The sequence below is a fragment of the Cynocephalus volans genome, chromosome 2 (genome assembly GCF_027409185.1).
Source record: "Cynocephalus volans isolate mCynVol1 chromosome 2, mCynVol1.pri, whole genome shotgun sequence".
Classification (NCBI taxonomy): Eukaryota; Metazoa; Chordata; class Mammalia; order Dermoptera; family Cynocephalidae; genus Cynocephalus; species Cynocephalus volans.
Window position 1 is genome coordinate 65,848,446 of NC_084461.1, and position 21,488 is coordinate 65,869,933.

The 21,488-nt window shown below is 32.6% G+C and overlaps 1 protein-coding gene across 4 annotated transcripts in view; it reads right to left on the minus strand.

Moving 5' to 3' along the window:
• The window catches only part of AP3B1 (adaptor related protein complex 3 subunit beta 1), a 291,668-nt gene that overhangs the window by 195,614 nt on the left and 74,566 nt on the right, over nt 1-21,488 (minus strand). For all 4 annotated transcript variants that reach the window (XR_010022600.1, XM_063085544.1, XM_063085543.1 and 1 more), the window contains exons 4-6: nt 10,028-10,123; nt 9,255-9,415; nt 7,429-7,495 (exon numbers count right to left, since the gene is read on the minus strand). Coding sequence is in view for 3 of the 4 variants with exons in the window: in XM_063085544.1 (XP_062941614.1) it covers nt 7,429-7,495; nt 9,255-9,415; nt 10,028-10,123 (324 nt within the window). In the remaining variant the exon portion in view is untranslated. The remainder of the gene's footprint in view (nt 1-7,428; nt 7,496-9,254; nt 9,416-10,027; nt 10,124-21,488) is intronic.

Genomic DNA, 21,488 nt, shown 5'->3' on the forward strand with positions numbered 1-21,488 from the left:
GTGCCTGCTGGTCCCAGCATGTATGCACCTCAGTCGAAAAAGCAAAGAATTGATTATTTGTGTGAACTAAATAAAAATGTACTATATATATAATTTTCTATTTGCTATTGACACAGAAAGGAAGTTAAGTTCATGTTTTCAACTCCACATTTTGATGTCTTCTGCATAAACTACTCTTCAGAAGTTATATTTTGTAATAATCATCACATTTCTATAAGGCTGGAATTAGTATCACTAAAAAATCTCTTAAAACAATTAAGTTTATGACATCAAACGACAGAATACCTATTAGTGAGACATAAACATCTGTAAATATTTTGCATACATATCAATCATATTAATATGACATTAATATCGGTATTAATTGGTAAAGGATGTTAGAGTACAAAAATTAAGAATACCACTTAGAATAAAATAGTCCTAATAAATAAAATGAAACTGAAAGGATAACTCAACAGTTTTAATTTTAAAAACACTAGGAAAAATCAAGTATTTTGTTTAAACCTAGAGATTTTTTTTTCCAAATTTGTTTAGACACCAAACAATTAAATGGAAAATCAGCCACCACAATAATAAATTTATTAAACCAACCACTATAAGTACACAATAATTCTAAAGCACTGACACATTCTAAAGTACTAACAAATATCATAAAAAGGAAAAGGAAAGAAAATAATTAATTACTTAAGGAAACATTAAGATAATCAGAAAGATGTGAAGGGAGTACCTTTACAAAATAAAACTGACCGTTTTAGATACTTCAATGTATAGTTTTAACAAACTGACCCTGAGCTAAACACTGGCAGAACTGATAATTTTGGTCAAGTAAATGTTCAATATTCTATAAAACATTCAGAATTAAAAGAAAATGATCTATTGAGATTTTAAAACCAAAAATAGTGGTTTCCAAAAAACAGACAGTTAATTTCCATCTCACTGTGTCAATAGTAGCTTTTCATATAAGGGGAAAAATAAATCACTCCAACAAAACTAGCAATGAGCTCATCAAATTCAAATGCAGTTTTCCATTTATGTATTTTTTATATTAAAGCAATAAACATGGTTCATTTATCTTCCCTTGGTTGCCACGTTTTTCTGTGCTGTTGCTATGAACTTCAGCCATTAGCTGTGCTCCAAGGTAAACTACATGAACCATCAACAAAAGTGACACCCCATCTATGGAGTTCATATTTTCTCCAGATTATCTATGCTAGTTGACAAGCTGGTAATGAAAAAAATCACACTAAGCAAATGGTTCCTCTAATAACAATAAATTTTCTATAAAATTATGAAGGGTACAAAACGTTTCCTTGCATCTATTTTGTCATGAATTCTAATTAACGTTGCAAAAACCTGAGAGTGCTGGGTCATCACAAGAAGTGCATCAAGGTTTGATTGATAATATAGCATAAGTTGGCCAATGCTGCCAAGATTTTCTTCCCTTAAATTAATGGCCATCCAACCTGCCCTAATCATACAGCCCAAATGATATTCCCCTTCTTATTTCAATTTTCTTGAGGCATGGAAAATGGGAAAGATCAGTCATTTATCTTCTAATAGCTGGATAATAGATCTATCACAATAAAACATCTGCACAAACTCAGGGGTGTATTTTTTTTTCCCATAACAGTGAGGCTTTTACCAACATTAAATCAATAACTTATAAAATGGTGATGGTGTCTTACCCCTACATTCTAGCTATAAACTACCAATCTATTCATTAAACATAATTTTGTGGCTAAAAAATTAAGGAGAAGTTTTATGTCATCAAAAAAATGTAAACAAACAGCTCAATTTTTCAGTAGGCACTAACTTGTTTTCCTAAGAAACTCTCTTTTCTATTAGATAGCAAAGTGCTATCAAAAGGATTTCTTTAAAATTAACCTGAAAGAAAAAGGAAATAAATACCACCCTGCTTTTTAGGCATTCTAAATAAAAGAATGTCTACTTCTATGCTTTAATTGCTCAGCAAATACAGATTGCTACATACTGAAGGAAAAGAAATGTTATAAATTTTAAAAATGGAATTCATAAGTAAACATCAGGAAAGATCTGTAATGAAGTTGAAAAGTGTTTAGGATATGTTAAGTAGAGAAGACAGATGAAAATGGCATAAAATCTAAGAATATACAATAAAAAATTATATTAAAAATTATAACAGTTGATTGGGGATGATAGAATATAGATAAAATGTTCCCTTTTAATTTCAATGAATACAGTTGTAAGGTTTCTATAATATCTCTTCAAATATACAGATACCTTCAAACAACAGTTACCTACATAACACGAAAATGCTCCTACATTTATGTTATGATAACTGTATTCCTAAACCTAAAGTGATTTATTTTTAGGAAAAGACTCTCTCTATGACAAATACTGATCTTTACCTAGTAAAAAAACTATTGTATCATAGTTTAATATGCTTATAGTTCCATTCTTCCTTAAAATGAGAATTAAAGAACTCATTTCCTTTGAGATCTCACTTGTAAGAAAATCTTCCTTTAGCCTAAGAGAAGCAACAGAAGATATATCTCAAAATCAAGAGAGGTTAAAAGAAGAAACTTTTTTAATAGATTAACATCTTCGAATTTATACTTATAAGTAGTAACAGCAATGTTATCACAATAATGATTCCAGGAAGCTCATGCTTTCAGCAAGTAAATTCCTTTTCAAAACGTAGAAACAAATTAGGCCTGGTTCATTTAATTGGGAATTTTTTAAATAAAAATGATTTGTGACTACTGATTTTAAATGTCAATACTGACCTTATAAATTTGGGGGGGGGAGGAGAAATGTACCTGTCTCCCTTCAATAAAGTATTATATGTAACAAAAATAAAGTAATAATTAAGGTAAAATCCATAAATATCTGTGTAGATATCAGAATATTTTAACCTTTCTACAATGGCTTATAATCATGCAAAGGAAAAAATTATCAGAAAACATTCTCAAAACAAAATTAATTTAAATCCTGAGTAGACATGTATACCTCAAAAACAGAGAAAATGTCCAAACTTCAACTTACATGTAAGTAGAAAAATAAGCCCTAAATCCAAGAGAGCTATTTTCATGCTTATATCACAAAACTTCACAAAGACCTGACAGTATAAAAAGAAACTGTCCAGAACAGAGCAGACAGGAGTTAGTGGTAGGCATAAGAGTAAACTAAAATTAGCAACAGAAAGAGAAAGAACACACTAAATATGAAAATACTAAAAGAGATTCCTGGTAGATCAGAGCAGACTACAGGGAAGTGACAAAGGAAGGTGAAGACAATTCAATGAGGCCACTTTGGAAAGGGAAAATTTCATGGAAAAAGCAGGTTAAAAAAGAAGTTGGGAGAGAGGAGCCCCTTAAAAACCATGAGGTAACAGGAAAAAGTAAATAAGAGAGAAAAATTTAGGCTCCTACAAGATATATCTCAAAATAATGTTTGAATATATACCCCTTCCTATGCATGCCCTCCCCCAAAAAGCCATCTAGTAAAAAAAAAATACTTTGCTATTCTGACAGAGAGGGTGCGCTTACACTTGGAATCTTGCAAGCTACCTCAAAAATCAAACCACCAACCCTGTTCACAGAAATGCAAAGATGCGAGTAATCTATAAGCATTGAAACAGAAAATGAAAATCAAAACAATCCAATTGGTGAAAATTACCCACAAAATAATCATTGATGAAGCAAAAGGAGATTGTAACACAACACTCCAAAATGAATTAAATACCCTCAAAAGAACCATTTGAAGATAGGAAAAATAAAGATGAATCAGAAATTCAAAAATAGAGAACAGAAATTAACAAAAGAAATCAAACAGGAGTTTACTAAAATCAGGAAAGAAATTGCAGGGGAAAAATAATCAGACATGAAATCTAAATTGCAAGGTATCCTGGGAGAATGAAAATTTATTAGGGCCGTCAAAGGAATGTAAAAAAAGAACCAAGAGAATGAAAATAAGATAAAGAAAGAAGTAAAAAGGTTTAGACAAACACTGATTGAAATGTAAGACAAGCAAAGAAGATCCAACTTAGGTAGAACTGGAATCACTGAAGAAAAAAATAACAATTAAACAGAATTAATATTTAAAACTATCATCTTTTTAAAAATCACTTTTCCAGAAATAATAAAAGTTCTCAATCTACATTTTGAAAGGGCTCACTAGGTACCAGGAAAACACTGACCCACATCAACTAACTCTGAAATACCTTGCAAACTATAATATTTCAATGATAAAGAGAAAATTCTCAGGGCCAGCATCTTAAAGCAGGCATTTCCTTTAGATTAAAACAAGGCAAGGATGCCAAACATCTCCATTACTATTGAAAGCCGTAGTGATGATATTGGCCAATGTAATTAGACAAGAGAAATTAGAGTCCCAGGAATTGAAAAAGAGGAAGTAAAACTATCTCTGTTTGCAGATATGATTCATTCTGTAGAAACAAACAAGAATGAATGAATGAGAAAACTAACTCAAACAGCAAAAGAATTCAGTAAAGAAGCAGGATATAAAATTATCATTCAGCAAATCAATAGCTTTCCTCTACACTAACAAAACAAGTTCAAGGATATAATGATAAAGCAATTTCGATTTACCATAATGTCAAAAAAATAAGAATAGAGATAAAAACAGTTCTAAACCAATATTTAACTCTAGTTATAGTCCCCATCCTACTACTCCCCACAGAGGTAAGTGCTAGCAATTCTGAAACAATACTTTCTCTGCATCTGGGACTCAGCAAAAAAGTAAATATATTGTGGATAATGGGGGCCATGTTTCATAAAGTCAGAGAGGAAATTACAAATATGTAAAGGGAGGAGGCTAGAAGAAACTTTGTACTGTTACACTGGACTTAGAGATATCAGTATAAACTTGTTTTTTAATATAGATAGAAAAATACATATGTGTGTTTAATTTTTAAAAAAATAAACACATACTATATATAACACTTTATAACTCATAATGGAGAGGCCATCAAATGTCTACCTATGAATACCAAGCATAATACCATGTGTCGGAAAAAACGTTAAAAATAATACCGAACACCTAATTACTATCACCAAGAATATAACAAATTAATTCAACAGTAATTTAACAAATATCAAATACCTACTATGAACAAATATTCAATATTTTTTTTTCTACTGAATTTTAGAAATAAGTGGTTAGAAATCAAGGACATTCTAAATTTACACAGAAATTTATCCATCCTTATCCATTTATTTATTTCATTTATTTCTTATTAGTACACTATGTTATGGAGTAAGGCATTGTGCTGAGGGCTTAAGTTTTGTAAATTAAAAATTATAAACCCCACAAATTTGGGAATTAAAACTCATGAAGCTCAGTACATGCTACTAAATGGCAAAAGCTTAGACATGAAACCAATTCTGTCTAATTCCAAAGACTGTGGTTTTCACCTGTGACATGCTATATATCCTGTCTGGGAATTCATGCACACAATATATATGGAAATTTCATTTAACAGATTTATTTTAGTCTATGATACAGCAGAAATGATGGTAAACTACATTGAAATAAAGGATCTGTTTTCTGTAGTTCTCATTATTTTCCACTGTACTTACAAATACCTTGCACTTAAAAGAAACTAAGTATTTTTTTCTTACTAAAATCAAGTTAACCCCAATATCAATAATACTGATTTCATATCTGGGTCTGAGAAGCAGAGAGCATGCCTGTCATACAAGAAGACAAAAAGGAATCAAATTTCTTTTCTCTGTCTTCACTTATAGAATTAATCCATATTTGACTACCTCATACATGATGCCAACTGTGCCTAGAAGGAATGCAATGAAGATTTCTGCTACACTACAAACTAAAAGAAATTGCTAGATGGCCTAGGAATGAAACTTCAAGTATAATCTCCATATAGAATACAATACTTTCAAAAACAAATAGTGAAAAAATCATTAAAGAAATTAAACATGTTCATTAGAACATATTCTCTTAATGCAAAAAAAAAGCAGTAAAGAAGGAATAAGGAACAAAAAAGACATGAGACACAGAAAAATAAGTAAAACGGCAACTGAAAATCTAACTACATTAATAATAACATTAAGTATGAATTGATTAAATAGTCCAATCAAAAGGCCCATACTGTCAGACTGGATAAAAAGATAAGAACCAACTATTTACTGTCTATAGGAGACATACATTAAATTCAAACTACAAACAGACTGAAAGTAAACATATGGAATTTTAGATACATAATGTAAACAAACAGTAACCATAAGAAAGCTGGAATGGGTGCACTTATATCAGGCAAAATAGACCTTAAGTGTTACTGGAGATAAAGAGGAACATTTTATAATGACAAAAGAAAGATGAAATAATTAAAAATATATATGCACCAAACATCAGAGCTCCTTAATACATGCAAACATTGACAGAATTAAAGAGAAACCTCAATACCATACTTTCAATAAGATAGAACCAGTAGACATAAGATCAACAAAGAAACAGAAGATTTGAACAATATAAAATGATAAGACCTAACAGACATTTATAGAACACTCTACCCAACAACAGCAGATTGTACACCTCAACTGTACACTGAACATTCTCCAGGATAGACCACATGCTAAGCCATAGAATAATAGCTACACAGGACTAGATATAGTGGCTACTATAGTAGATAGTTTATAGCACATGCTTCCTGGTGATGGCATCCTAAACTGAGCTGGAATCCTTTTTCTCAGTAGTTTTGAGCCATATAAAGTGGGTACAAAAGCCCCATTTAAGATACTAGTACGCCAGAAACACCAGTGGTCTACTCACAGACTCCATGGATCACCCCATTCCTAGATCTTGCTATCATGTCACTACACCCCCAAAATGGCGGGGGGGGGGCAGTGACAGGTACATTCCCAAAAGATGATTGCTTTTAGCCAGTAAGATAATTCTTAGCAGCCAATAAAACAACCTTCTACATTTGAAAATGTATATTTTTTAAAAAACAAATTTATAATAGTAAAACACACCCTTCTAATTTTTCTGTATCTCTTTAATACTTCTTAATACTTCATATTAAAACAATTATTTGTTACCATGTGATTCAGCCTTTTAAAATCCTAATGAATCATTGCTTGAAATAAAAACTTCAACTCTGAAAGCAGTGAACAATTTAGTCACAGGTTAAAGAAAACATTTTTTTCCCCAACGTGCTCTTCTTCAGACTATGATGAAGAAACAAATAACAAACTAAAATTCCAAATGCGATCCTCATTACATGGAAATTTTTGTTCTTCAAAGAGAACAAAATAGGCATGAGTTCCATTAATATTTATACCATTTTGAAATCAATAAAAATAATCATATCAAATATACAATGGTAAATGATACTATGTAAATAAAGCACAATTTTACATTCTATGTAACTTTTACAAATTATGACATAAAAAAGATACTACTTACTGTGCTTTTATCTTTCAGAAGTTTTTCGATTACTTCAATTAACATTTCCTTCTGGTCTGGATCAAGACTAAAATATAAAAAGAAAAGAACTTACATTTTTTCCCCTTTAATTCTAGCTTTAAATAATGCTCAAGGATGCTGAGAAATTTTACAAGAGGAGAAGGAGAGCAAGAATTATTTCAAGATAGAAACAAACAGAAACAAACTTACAGTAAAATCATATGGTTTTTCTCGTAAATGTGTCCTAATCTTTCCCTCTAAAGTTGCTCAAATTAGCTAAACCAGATACCAATGCCATTGAGAAAGTATTTAAAGAACAAGTTCACTTTAAAATGTTGGAAAACACAAGAAATTAATTGCAAGTAGTTAAAGCACGAATTCTTTTTTCAGCTGGGGGAAAAAAGAAAATTAACAAGATGGCAATAATTTTTGACTATTGATACATAATTGCCAAAAACAAACAGAATTTCCAAAAAAGAATTTTGTATCACACTAGTTCACTGATGGAGACATGCATTATAAAACCTGCCATCTACAACCAAGAAAAATAAGAGGAAGTAATGAGATTAAAAGATTTGATATACAGGACTAATAGGCAATACTGAGCTACTAGACTATAAATTCAAGGCAGGGAGAGGTAAAACTTGAGACAGGAGAGATAAACTGGAGTCCAGTGACAGAAGGACTTTTAAATATTATGGTGACCTTGGATCTTATCCTGCAAGTATATAATGAGAAAAGATAATGAGTGAGAAGCGTGATAATCTTTGCCCCACAGTTAACAAGAATCTGAGGCCTTACTTTTTACAAACATTATATAAGTTTATTATTAACCATTACAATTTCCTGAACATTCAAACCTTTTAATTCTTTCATATTCCAGCTCAAGTCCCCCTCCCCAAGCAGTCTTTCCTAATTAATCCCTGTTCATTACATCTACACTTTCCAGTAACACTTACAACATGATAATCTCTGGCCCCTGTCCTATCAAAGACATTGTAAGTCTACCTTTGTATATGCATATATATCATGTGCTAATATCTTATTCAATTATAGACTGCCTTTAATTATTTGGCATATGTTTGATTTTCTTCCTCAAGTATGTGACACACTAGTCACAAGTACCACAGCCACTACTATTTTCATACAACACTCATAAGCACAATACTGTGAACAGAACACCAAAAACACAAATGGTTTCAAAAATGACTGTGGAATAAATAACAGAAAATGATACCAAATTTTTCCAGAAAATTTTATTTAGACAATATGTTTTCCACAGAGATCAATGCATTGTATGATATTTGCTAAAATATCATATAAATATGATATGACACTATATTTTAAAATCACATTTTAAAAAATTTATTTAATAAAATAGCTCTTGAGTAGAATCAGACAAGGAAGGAAGCAGCAGAAACAAAGATGGATGATGGGAAAACAAAGACAAGTAAATTGAATGGATAATACACTTAAGATTCTACCCTACAATAAACAGAAAAAAAAGTCAATTTTCTAATAATATATACATTTGTACATGAGGTAGACTATATAAATAAGAGTTCAAATTCTAATTATTTTTAAGCTATAAAATTTATAAATTATCACAGGCCCCAATAGGCTTATAAATAAAAACCTGCATAGGATCTCTAACCAAAACAAAATTAAAGATGTGTAAAGAATGTTCCAAGGGGAAAAAACACAGGTCACTGGATTTACTTAGTATAAGGACAGGATAGTTATAAGAGCTAATAAAATAAGCCTCCGGGGTCTATTATATTCCATGTAACATTAGAGATCTTTGGTATTATTAACAAAGCACTTACCTGTACAATTTTTGTATTGCATGGGCTGCATTCTTCCTAACATATGGTGATAAGTCAGCAGAAGCCTCCTTAATAGCAAGCATCATGATAGGTACAATAATTGGCACTCTAATACTTGACAGAACTCTCAAAGCACTTGCACGGATTAGTTGGTTTGGATCCTAAAAATAGTGCAAAAATATTCATCAAAATTTCAAGTTTACAATATTGCAAAGACATCTTTATGACAGTTAACAGGTGCTTGTAGGGTATAATATAACAACAGCAATAGCTATTTAATTTAAATTGAACAACCAATATATGGGAATGGGTAAGGAAAAAGAGAAGTAAATAAATGTCTATTTCCCTGAACAATGTTTTAAAGAAAAGTAATAGTTATAATTCTAGCTGGTAACACATTATTAAATGTGCTGTGATTTTAGCATTTCATAATAATAAACGCTGCAGGTTATAAATTTTATCTTTAAAAATGTCTGTGCCCCCTCTTTACACACTCAACAACTAGTTGATAGAATAATGAACAGTTCTTTCATGCAATTCTTTGAATGACTATATTGAACATAAAGAAACATGCAGAAGCTGCAACATATATGGCAAGGTCCCAGTTGATTATATATATTATTTTCTAAGGGTATTGAACAGGCTTTATGGGAAGGCTTTTAACTCTTTCAAGACACTACCATTTAGTTGATTACTGCTCCTCTTCTTTAAACCACACACCTTCAACTGTGCAGAAACGTTACAGCTATTTGCCTGCTCACTCCATTATTTACCTTCAGAGCTCGCTGAAAAGTGCTTATGGACAAGAGCGCCAGATCCTGCTGTTCTTCAGCATATCGGACCAGGTAAACATATACCAACTTCTTGATCTGTTAAAAAAAAAAAAAAAAAAAAAAAAACATTTACTCCCAGTCAGAGTGCAGATTTAAAACTCGATATTTTCTATACCAAAATCCATTCTCAATTTTCCTCAAGTAAATAATTGAACATGGTCACAGCTTAGACCATAAATTTTGTGGGAAAATAAATGGCAATAGAAAAAGCTTGTGAAATAAGCATTTTAATAATCCAATTTGCAACAGCAGCATCCTATCAAGGTGTCCCTTCTTCTCAAAGGGAATAAAAAATCCTTGAGCAAAACTCATACAAGAATATTAAAATATTAACTGAATTTCAAAAATATTTTCAAAATAAGGGATACAAATAAGAAAAGAACTTGAGCCCTGTCCACTAACTATATAGAATGGGAGCTTACGTTTCATCTGTCAAAAGATGCTGGAGCCCCAACAATGATTTCATGGTAATATACACATTCCAGTACACATTACATGATATGTTCAGCTCAGTATGAATAATGTGTGGCAATAATATCAATTTAACATAATAAAAATTCCAAAAACCGGACATGTATTCTGAAAACAGGGTTTAAAGGCAATTTAATTACTAAGTCTATAACAAAATTATGGACAGAAAATAAATGAAAATTAGAATTTGAGTTGAAATTCATCAACTGCTTCCTTCTAGCAGTGCTCATAGTCTGTATCTCCCTTCTCAAATACCTTCAGATACCACTGCCTCTTCTTTTAAATCAGCATAGTATGTACCAAAAAGTTTATGGAATGTTCAAAGAATAGAGGCCATGAAGAAAAACAGCTGGAATGATGCTGGAAAAGAGAAATAGTGCACTGGATAGTATTTTATGTCATACTAACCAACCTGGACTACTTTAAAGACAATTGCCATGATCTTCCTTCCCTCTCACCCCAATTTCTCTTGATACAGCATAGTTTTCAGTTCCTTCACCATCCTTACTTCTCCTTCCTAGAGTCGGTCCAATTTGTCTATATTTCTTTCAGTGTGGCACTCCACACTGCAAATGAGATCAACCAGAACAAACTAGGTAAGACCTTGTTCCAGATGAGGTGCTTCCACTGATAGAACTAGTTCTTAATTAAAACCATACACCTTGGGCCGATCCCGTGGCGCACTCAGGAGAGTGCAGTGCTGGGAGCACAGCAGCGCTCCCACCACGGGTTCGGATCCTATATAGGGATGGCCGGTGCGCTCACTGGCTGAGCGCGGTGCGGCTGGTCACAAAAAAGACAAAAAAAACAAAAAAAAAAAACAAAAAACCATACACCTTTTCCAATGTACCACTGACTAAATCAAACCATACCTAAGCAATTGTTGTCGTTTTGTTTGTTTGTTTTTAAATGAAGGGCAACAATCTTTCATTTATCTATAGAAGTTTTCAACAACTTAAATTCAACCCATCTTAGCGCCCTGTTCATTTTAGACCTTTATTTTATAATCCAACCTATTTTGCCATTCTTTTACTTATGCTTTTCATAAGCACAAGTGAAAACTTAATGAGCATACTTTCTACATGTTTATCATTATTAATAAAAATGCTAAACTCAGCCATTTTAAGATTATATTAATCCATCCATCTATACTATATGGACAGGGTTATAGGTGAAAATAACAAAAAACTTATTTCCAGTTACTCTTCAGTGTTGAATGGCTCCACAGAAACCTTAAAATCTAAAGATCTTAACCCAGTACTCAATACAGTTTTTTTTTCAACATTTATTTGTAGGTATTTGTGTGGTACAGTGTATTGTTTCAATACATGCATATACTACACAATAATTCCCTTAGGGTAGATAGCATAATTTTGTTCCCATTAGTCAGTACAGTTTATATTCTGCCCCACACTTCCTTTCTAGTCAGACAGAAACAGTCCCCAAATATAACTTGCACTTTTTGTCTCAATCTGCATTGAGGTCATTCTTTTCCCCTAAGTTCCACTTATTAAAATCTTCCACAAAAGCAAAATCTAAGCAATAAAATGCCCATTAGTAGATGAACAGTAAAATAAATTATAACACTATACTAATGCAACCACTATACAGAATTAAGTAAATGTATATTTGACATTGAAAATATGTCCTTGTAAAATTTTTAAATGTATGAAACAGTATGCATTGTAAGCTCTCTTCTATATTAAAAAAAAATAGATGCATACATACTAAACTTTATCCAATCTAAGATATACCATAAACTGTAAAATGTACCATTATTTTACAGACCACAGAGGAAGGAACAACAACAAAAACCAGCTCATCATAAGTTACCATAAATTGTTAAGATAAACCCCAATTGTTCCAACGTTAAAATAGCAAACAAATGTCTTAGAAAGAGTATAAATGGTAATATTAGCAAATACATATTATATAGTGCTAACTATGACCTTCACAACTCAATAAACAAGTATTATTATTCCTATTTTACAGATGAGGAGACCATAGCACAAAAAGTTTAAGTAACTTGATCAAGATGTCACATCTACTAAACTGAAGAATCAGGATACAAACTAAGCAAGCATGAAAGTCAAGAATCGATATAGTAAAATATTAACAGTGACTGTCTCTGGGTAATGGTATTAACCAGTGACTTTCACTCTTCATATCTTTCTACTTATTTTTTTTACAAGGAATATTAATTAGTTTTGTGTTCACAGAAAACAATTAAAATATTTTCACTTTAGGGGTTAATCTCATCTTTCCAGATGTCCTCCAACACAAAATAATAGCACTTCCTCTGATTTTAACAATATTTTAAAGTTTTTCACTATAAAAAAAATTTTGAACTGGTACTCTTTTTAAGGTCCCACATTCCTAGGAAAAGACAGCTTTTTCTGTAGCCTGGTCAATACGTAACCACCAGAATTATTTTAAACCTGTTTAACAGATCAACAAAAACTCACCTGAATAAAAGAGCTTTTCAAGTCCACCAATCTGTGACAGCCCCATGCTTGTGAAAGTTAGCCAGGCAGGAACAAACTCACTCCAATAAACACACCTCTGAGTGCCAATCAATTAACACGGGTTTCACCCAAGTGACCACACACGTACACATGACATCAACCCACTTTGGATCCTGAAAGTTCATGAATCCCTGAAGTCCACCCTTCCCAAAAACTATAAGATCAACAATCTCTGTGCCCAGAGAAACTGTTCCTAAAAAACATAGTTGTCCCTTGCTATTGTAAGCAATAAATTCACTGTCTTGTTATTTCAGATATCAAATGTGGGTTTCATCATCCTTCAACACAATCAACTGAAAAGTTCCAAAAGTAGTTCACTGAAGGCCCATATAGTCGTCATTTACATTTTTTAATTGCTAACAATTATTAAATTCAAGAAACTTAACATCGATACATTCCTATTATCTAATAAATAATCCATATTTAAAATCTCCCAATAATATCCTATATTTATAGTATTTTTTTCCTGATCCAGGATCATGCACAATATTTCAGTTTTCATATCTCACTCGTCTTCCTTCATCTGGAGAAGTTCCTCAGCCTTTTTTTTTCTAAAAGTACTTTTGTCATTCTGGCCAGTATTAAATTTTATTAGAAAATACAAAATATGAAAAATTCTGCCTGGGAAAGCTTTTGTTCTTCACCTCAATCTGCTATAACTTCCTGGCTAGAATTTACTGAGCACATAACTACCAGCTGAATCACACCCCAGCGCAATGGTAGACTGGAAAAAATTGAGACGTTTCCCATCAGATGGCTACGTCTAAGATCTAACTTCCCACTGATGGCTATAATTCACTGAATGGAAATGCCTAGAAGGACACCAACATACTATGAAGAAATTATAAGCATTGGGAAGATTGCCCTCAAAGTCTTTAACTTGTTCGTTTTGGGGGTTTTTTTTAGTAATCATTTAAAATATTCTTTCTCCTTACTGATTATATTTAGATCTCACTCCACAGTTCTTCGCAAAGTTTAGAAATAATAATGGGTTAGAGTCCATTCCACCTCCATCCCCTTGTGATTTATTCTCAGCAACATCTTTACTTACCAAGTAACTGTACAGTCAGCTTTTAAAACTGAATTACGAACTTTAGAGTATATCTAGGAGTTTATATTGGCAACACTGAAACATTCAGAACCACAGCTGAGCTAACAGGCATTGCTATAATTACTCACTATTGGAGGACTTCTGTGACTGTTATGGCAAAAAGCATAACAATATTAAATCACAGAAGGTTGCAAAACACTAAATTTGTTCTAGTTCTGTTATAAGAATCAATCAATATTGACCACAAGAGGCCTATGCACTGACTGGCTGCAGGTGCGCAGAGAAAGCCTACTTTCCCTGAAACCATTCTGTGACCAGAAATGGGAGTAGTTAAAGCTCCGTGACTACACCATTCTCTGATCAGTTACTTTCATTCAATGTTACAACACTCCTTGCTGTAAAGCTAATCATAGCAGAGCCCCAGTAGGCTGGAAGAACACAGGCAGATCTGTTTAATTACTTTATCAATACTAGTACATCAAACTTCATGAGTTATTGACTAAACCTTTGATTATTTTTGTACTATAATCACTGATTGCTTACTAGGTCACTCTTGCTATCATTTGACATCTAAAGTCAGATGACATACAGTTCACCTGTGTGTCTAAGGCAGCATATACTTGTAAAAATGAAATTTTGCACTTGATAGCAATGAGACATCCATCAATTCTCTGAATATAAATTTTAAGAAGCTTATGTCAGTTTTCCCACAACATGAGAGGATCAAGCATGTTTCAAAAAAATAACATGGTATATATAGAACAAATAAACCCAAAACAGACTAATAATTATGTTTATACTGACATTTTTATTACAGAACATTAGGTAGCATACCAGAATCTGACTGTAAAGGGGAAAACTGAACAAACAGAAAACTTCTACTATTCATAACTATTTGCACAGTATAAACAGCTTTGAATGAACAAAAATTAGAACAGAATTTTCTGTTTACAACAAGAATAGAAGTCCAGAGAGAACTAGTTAATGTACAAACAATTTATAAGGACATGGTCATTTCTACCCATATCTAAACCATAAAAAATTTATACCAATACCAGACAACTCCCAAAGAACAGCTAATACCAGATATTGATAAGAGGTCAAAGACACTAAGGCAGAAAGAAGGAATCATCCAACAGAAAGGGTCCACAGAAACAAGAATGGTCTGATATAGGTTCTGAAGCCAGGCCACCTACTTTTGGATTCTGACTGCCACATGTTTGCTGTGTGACCTTGGTCAGGTAATTTAACCTCTCTCCCACCTTGCCTTCATATATAAAATACAGATAATGACAGAACCAGCCTCATAGGATTCCTTGTGAGGATAAAATGAGTTGATTTATGTAAAGCGCTAGCAACCTAGCACAGAAAACATTTTTTTTCTTTTTCTATTTTAATTTATCAATATACAATGCAGTTGATTTTTGTGTCCCTTTACCAATTCTTCCTTTCCCCTCCTCTTAAATGTCAGCAGTTACTATTATTGCTACCGAGAAACTCTATTTCTGATAATGCTGAGACAAGTTTCACCTTGCCTCATAATTTTTCTAAGTCAAATCTCAATTTTTTTCAGATATTTGGACTTTCTTATGCCAGAAGCCATAAAAGCAATGTACAGATCAAATTAAAAGCTCAGATACCATGGCCATAAGACATTAAAGAAAGATTATGTTTAAAATGATCAGTTCAGACTTATACATGGTTACAGGTATGTAAGCAGTGTTTAATAAATATCTACTAAATTAATCATGAGTGCAATTGTAAATACTATATAGATTTCTCTCATTTATTGGTATCTTGGAAAGTATGGTTTATCAAGTTAAGATCAGTATTAAATTAATTTAATCTAGTTCATAAATTGGTACAAGTGTCTTGATTTTGGTTTACCCAAGTTAGTCATAGTGAGCTCATGATGAATATCCATTTTGGTAGCAAAATTCACCCATTTGAAATACATAATATACATACCGTATAACAGAAAAACGAAGTATACTGTGTCTTTTAACAAAGTAGTCATAAAATACATATCTTTAGAATCCCATAATATAAATTATCCCGATAAGGAAGTTAAGATGATGGGAAAATAACTTATTTTATATATGGAAATGTGTATTCACATTTACATTTTCAGATTTTGAATATGTAAATGCAAGATTATTTAAACTAATAATCTACTTTATGTGAGAAAAACTTTTATTAGAGACATAACACCCAATCCACTGCATTGTTATAACAATAGCTAAGAGTCTACTTCATATCAGTCTTGCCTTCGTAATCACAGTAATGTATTATACAACTGAAGTGTGACCCAGCTGATCTTACTGCTCTACTTAAAAAATTTTACCACCACTCTCAAATCATCGTTATTTTATTTTCTCTACTAGTCATGTACCTAAGCAATCTTTCCATTAGAAAATATCTTGTTTTAAAACTAAAAATTTTTAAGAATTGACTATACAATTGCTAATGATAGTTGGCTCACTCAGTATATTCTGATTATAAAGCACTTTAAGAAACTGATACAGGGCGGGCCCCATGGCTCACTCGGGAGAGTGCGGCGCTGGGTGCGCAGCAGCACTGGGAGCGCCAAGGCCGCGGGTTCGGATCCTATACAGGGATGGCCGGTGCACTCACTGGCTGAGCGCGGTGCGGGCGACACCAGGCCAAGGGTTACGATCCCCTTACCAGTCACAAAAACAAAACAAAACAAAACAACAAGAAACTGATACAGAACTCTGACGTAGAGGTTAAAGAGGAAGAGAATTTTCAGATTTTACCAGTTATAAATTGAAACTTTTGTAAGGAAAATAGGAAAAACTGAGACTAAAGTTTTCATTTAAAAAATAACATTCCATATATATCAAGGAATTAAAAATAGTTACAGATTTTGAAATAAGCCTATAATTTAAAAATAATAATAATAGCAGATCTAATTTACCTTCTTATCTTAACCAAATAGAAAGCCAGAAAAAAAATTAAATAACGTTTTTCATATGTTTGACAACAGAAAGTGCAGTACTGTGAACCCTACAAATTACACCAAATTACTAGAAGTAGTTTCCAGGCCAACATCACAAGGAAGACAACCCAAACAGATTTCAGAAATCTTATTGTGCTAAGGAGACAGAGATCAACATGGTTCTAAGAATTTGCAGAGCAGAACAAAATAATGGAGGAAACTTCAGGGAGTGACGGGAGGAGAGAAAGAGAAAGCACACGTGCACAAATGAGAGCTCACAAAAGTGCTCTGCAGAGGGGTACCATCAAATCTTAGGCTAAGTACTGATCTGCACATGAGTAAGATGAAACTACCTGAGGTCAGAGGGGGAATAAAAACACCTGAAAGGAGTAGGCAAAAAAGATGGCAAAGATCTCAAAGATTCCCTGAAGGCTAGGAATAGTACATGTTCCCATCAGCCACAGAGAAAAGGTCTCAGAAATACATGGATTATCAAGTAGAATCCTTAGATGAGTATTACCTCAGCAGTGGGATTCAACTAGTATAGACTAAAGGTGTCTCTGTACCCACCCCACTAAGGCTTAAAAGCGTGCTTTGAAAGAATCAAAAGAATCTACATGATCTGACTGTATACCAACACTAGTTAAAGGAATATAATAAAATACAGCAACAAACAACATAAAATTCATAAAATTAAGGATCCAATTAAAAGTTATTAGGAATATTTTTAAAAATCAGGAAAATATGAATCATATCCATTAGCAAAATCAATCTATAGAAAAAGATTCAAAATGACAGAAATGAAAGAAGCAACAGAAAGACATTACAATAGCCATCATAAATATGCTCCATATGTCCAAGAGGGTAGAGGAAAATATGGCTATGTTAAGGAGAGAATTAGAATATATAAAAATGACCCACTGAAATATCTAGAGGTGAAACATATCTGATGACATAAATACACTGGAAGAAATTAACAACAGTTAGACACTGCAAAAGGAAAGATTAGCAAACTTGAATCCACTGCAATAGAAATTATCAAAGTGAAGCATAGAGAGAAAAGACTAAGAAAAGAGTAAACATAATATCATTGTCCTGTAAAACAATATCAACTACTCTAGAACTATCTCAACTAGTCTACCATATGTGTACTTGAAGTGCCAAGAGAGAATAGAAATAATATATATTTGAAAAAGTAATGGCTGAGATATTTCCAAATTTTAAGAAAACTATAAATCCACAAATGTAAGATGCACAACAAACCCCAAGCAGAAAAACCTGAAGAAAACCACATCAAGCCATACCATAATGAAATTTCTTAAAAACAGTTAAAAAGAGAAAATCTTAAAACCAATCAAAGAAAAAAAGACACAATACATGTAGAGAAATGAAGATAAGAATGACAGAAGACTTCTCATCAGAAACCATACAGGCCAAAAAAAAATTCTTTAAAAACTAATGAAAGAAAAAGGCTGTAACCTAGAAGTTTTTACCCAGGAAAAAAAAGTTTCCAAACTATAGGCAAAATACTTAAAATAAAAGGTGAGAGGATTCATTACCAGCAGAATAAAAAACAGCAGAATAAAAAATGTTAAAGAAAGTCTTCTAGTCATAATGAAAATGATACCAAACATGCAATTTTTCTGGGGGTGGGTAAGTTCATTTTTAAATCTCCTTAGAAGGTAAGTGGGCTTCTATAATTTTGCAATAAGACTATACTGGAACAGTCTCCACAGAAAACTATGAAACCTAGACATATTACAAAAAGCACTAAAGGCCCTGACAGTGAAAAAGAAGCAGACAGAATCTAGTAAGGAGTATATGCTCAAAGAAGATGAGAAAGACAGTTAAATAAAGTAAATCATCCATTTCCATGGCTTTCTGACAAAGCTAAGTAAATGCTGGATGAAGCGCAAGTAGAGGCACTGAGGAAGAAACCAAGAGCTGGCCAAAGTAATGAAAAAACTGAACCCAACAACAACACCATGAAGAAAGTATGGGAATCCCAGAGTAAGAAAAGCAGGAGACGTGATCCCCAAATAGTCTCTACCCACATTTCTGACTGACTCCTAAGCCATGCAAACACAGAATAGACTCATAGCATCTCAGCAACAGACAATAGATATAAAAAAGACTGAAGTGGCTACCTAAGAAACAGAATTGCCATTTGAACCCAGTCAAGACAATTACCTTCAAAAACAAAAAATACCATTTGCGGAGGAAAAATAAAAGAATACATAATCTCCATAGTTTAACATTCATAATGTCAAGAACATCCCAAAATTACCCAAAATATGAAAAACTGAGAAAATGGAACACATTCACACAAGGAAAAAGAAAAAAAATCAAGTAAATCCAAGCCTGAGATAAGGTACTCAAATTAGCAGAAAAAGATTTTGTACTACTCCTATCCTTAATTAAAAGTAAAAAAAAGTGCTCTCACTTAATAAAGAATATAAGAAGTTGCAGCAAATAAACAGAAAAACAATTTGAAATTCTAAAATAAAAAAATATAATTCCTAAAATAAAATGTTTACTAAATGTACTTAACAACCAAATGGAGATGAAAGAATAAGTGAATTTGAAAATAGATGAACAAAAATTACCCAATGTGAAGACAAGAAAAAAATCAGAAAAAAAACAACAAAGTTTCATATACTGTAGATATTACTAAACAATACAACATATATTTAATTTCAATCCCAGAAGGAGAAAGAGAATACATTAAAAAAAGATTCTCTAAAGAAAACAGTGACAAATAACTTCCTGTTATTGATGAAAGAAATTTATAGAACTTAGATGCTCAACAAACACCAAGCTAAATAAACACAAAGAAGCTCACACCAAAGCAAAGAATAGGCAAGCTGCTGAAAGCAAAGGATAAAGGGCAACTCATTAAAGGAGCAAGAGAAAAATGAGAAGTTAAACAAAGGAAACACTGATCCAATTAACACTGACTTTACATAAGAAATTATGAAGGGCAGAAGAGTCTTTAAACCATCTTTAAAATACTAAAAGAAAAAGAAACTATTAGCCCAGAATTCTATGGCCAATGAAAATGTCTTTTATCAGCACCGCACTCTACCGAGTGAGCCACGGGCCGGCCTTGAAAATGTCTTTTAGGAATGAAGGCAAAAGAAAAACAATTTAAGATAAAACATAAGACAATTCATTGATAGCACAGAGAAAAAGCAAATGGAAGTTCTTAAGGCTGGAGGATAATGATACAGATAAAAATTTGGATCCTTAGAATACAATGAGAACATCAGAAATGATAAACATCTGAATAAATGATAAAGATCTTTTTTCCTTAATTTTTTTACAAATCACATAAATATATAAAGCAAAAATTATATTATTTGTAACTTATAAACCCCAGCAGACAGCAGCAGGGAGTGTGCTAGTCCCCTGCGCTAGATATCTGGATCCACACCCACCTTCCCTGGGAGCTCAGAGGCCTGCCTGACACAGCGGGCCCACCCACAACAATGGAGAGGGTTTGGGGAGCAAGACAACACCTACTACTGAGCTCACCCAGAACCAACCTGTGACGCCCAATCTGACTATCAATATGGAATATTTCTACAAGTAAGAAGAGTCTCTCCCCTCAAAAACTATCCCAAAAATTAAAAGAAGTGACTATACCACCAGACGCCTAGACAACAATGCAGAGTTATGAGAAGTATGAAAAAACAGGGAAACATGACCCTCAAGACAATAATTCTCCGATACCAGATCCCAAACATCAGGAAATTAGTGAAATGCCTTAAGATGAATTGCAAACATCAATCTTAAGAAAACTCAGCATGATGCAAGAAAAAATAAATAGAAATCACAATTAAGTCAGAAAAACACCCAGGACAAGTATAAAAAATTCATCAAATAGATAAAAACTATAAAAAAGAACAAAGTAGATATCCTAGAACTGAAGAATTCATTTGGCAAAATAAAAAACACAACCAAGAGCTTAAGTAACAAGTTAAAACAAGCATAAGAAACAATTTCTGAACTAGAAGACAGACATTTGAATTAACACAGTTGGACCAAAAAAAAGAAAAAACAATTTTAAAACGTGAAGAAGGCCTATGAGATATATTAGAAAACTTTAAGCATATAAACATTCATATTATGGGCATATCAGAAGGGGAAGAGAAAGGAATGGGCACTGAAAACCTATTTAATAAAATAATAGCCAAAAATTTCCCAAGTATTGGGAGAGATACAGTCTCCCAGATCCAAGACACTCAATGATCCCCAAACCAATTCAACCCAAAAAAGACCTCCTCGAGACACGTTATAGTCAAACTGTTAAAAGTCAAAGACAAAGAAAAAATTCTAAAAACAGTAAGAGAAAAGTGTCAAATCACCTTTAAGGGAATACCCATCAGAATAATA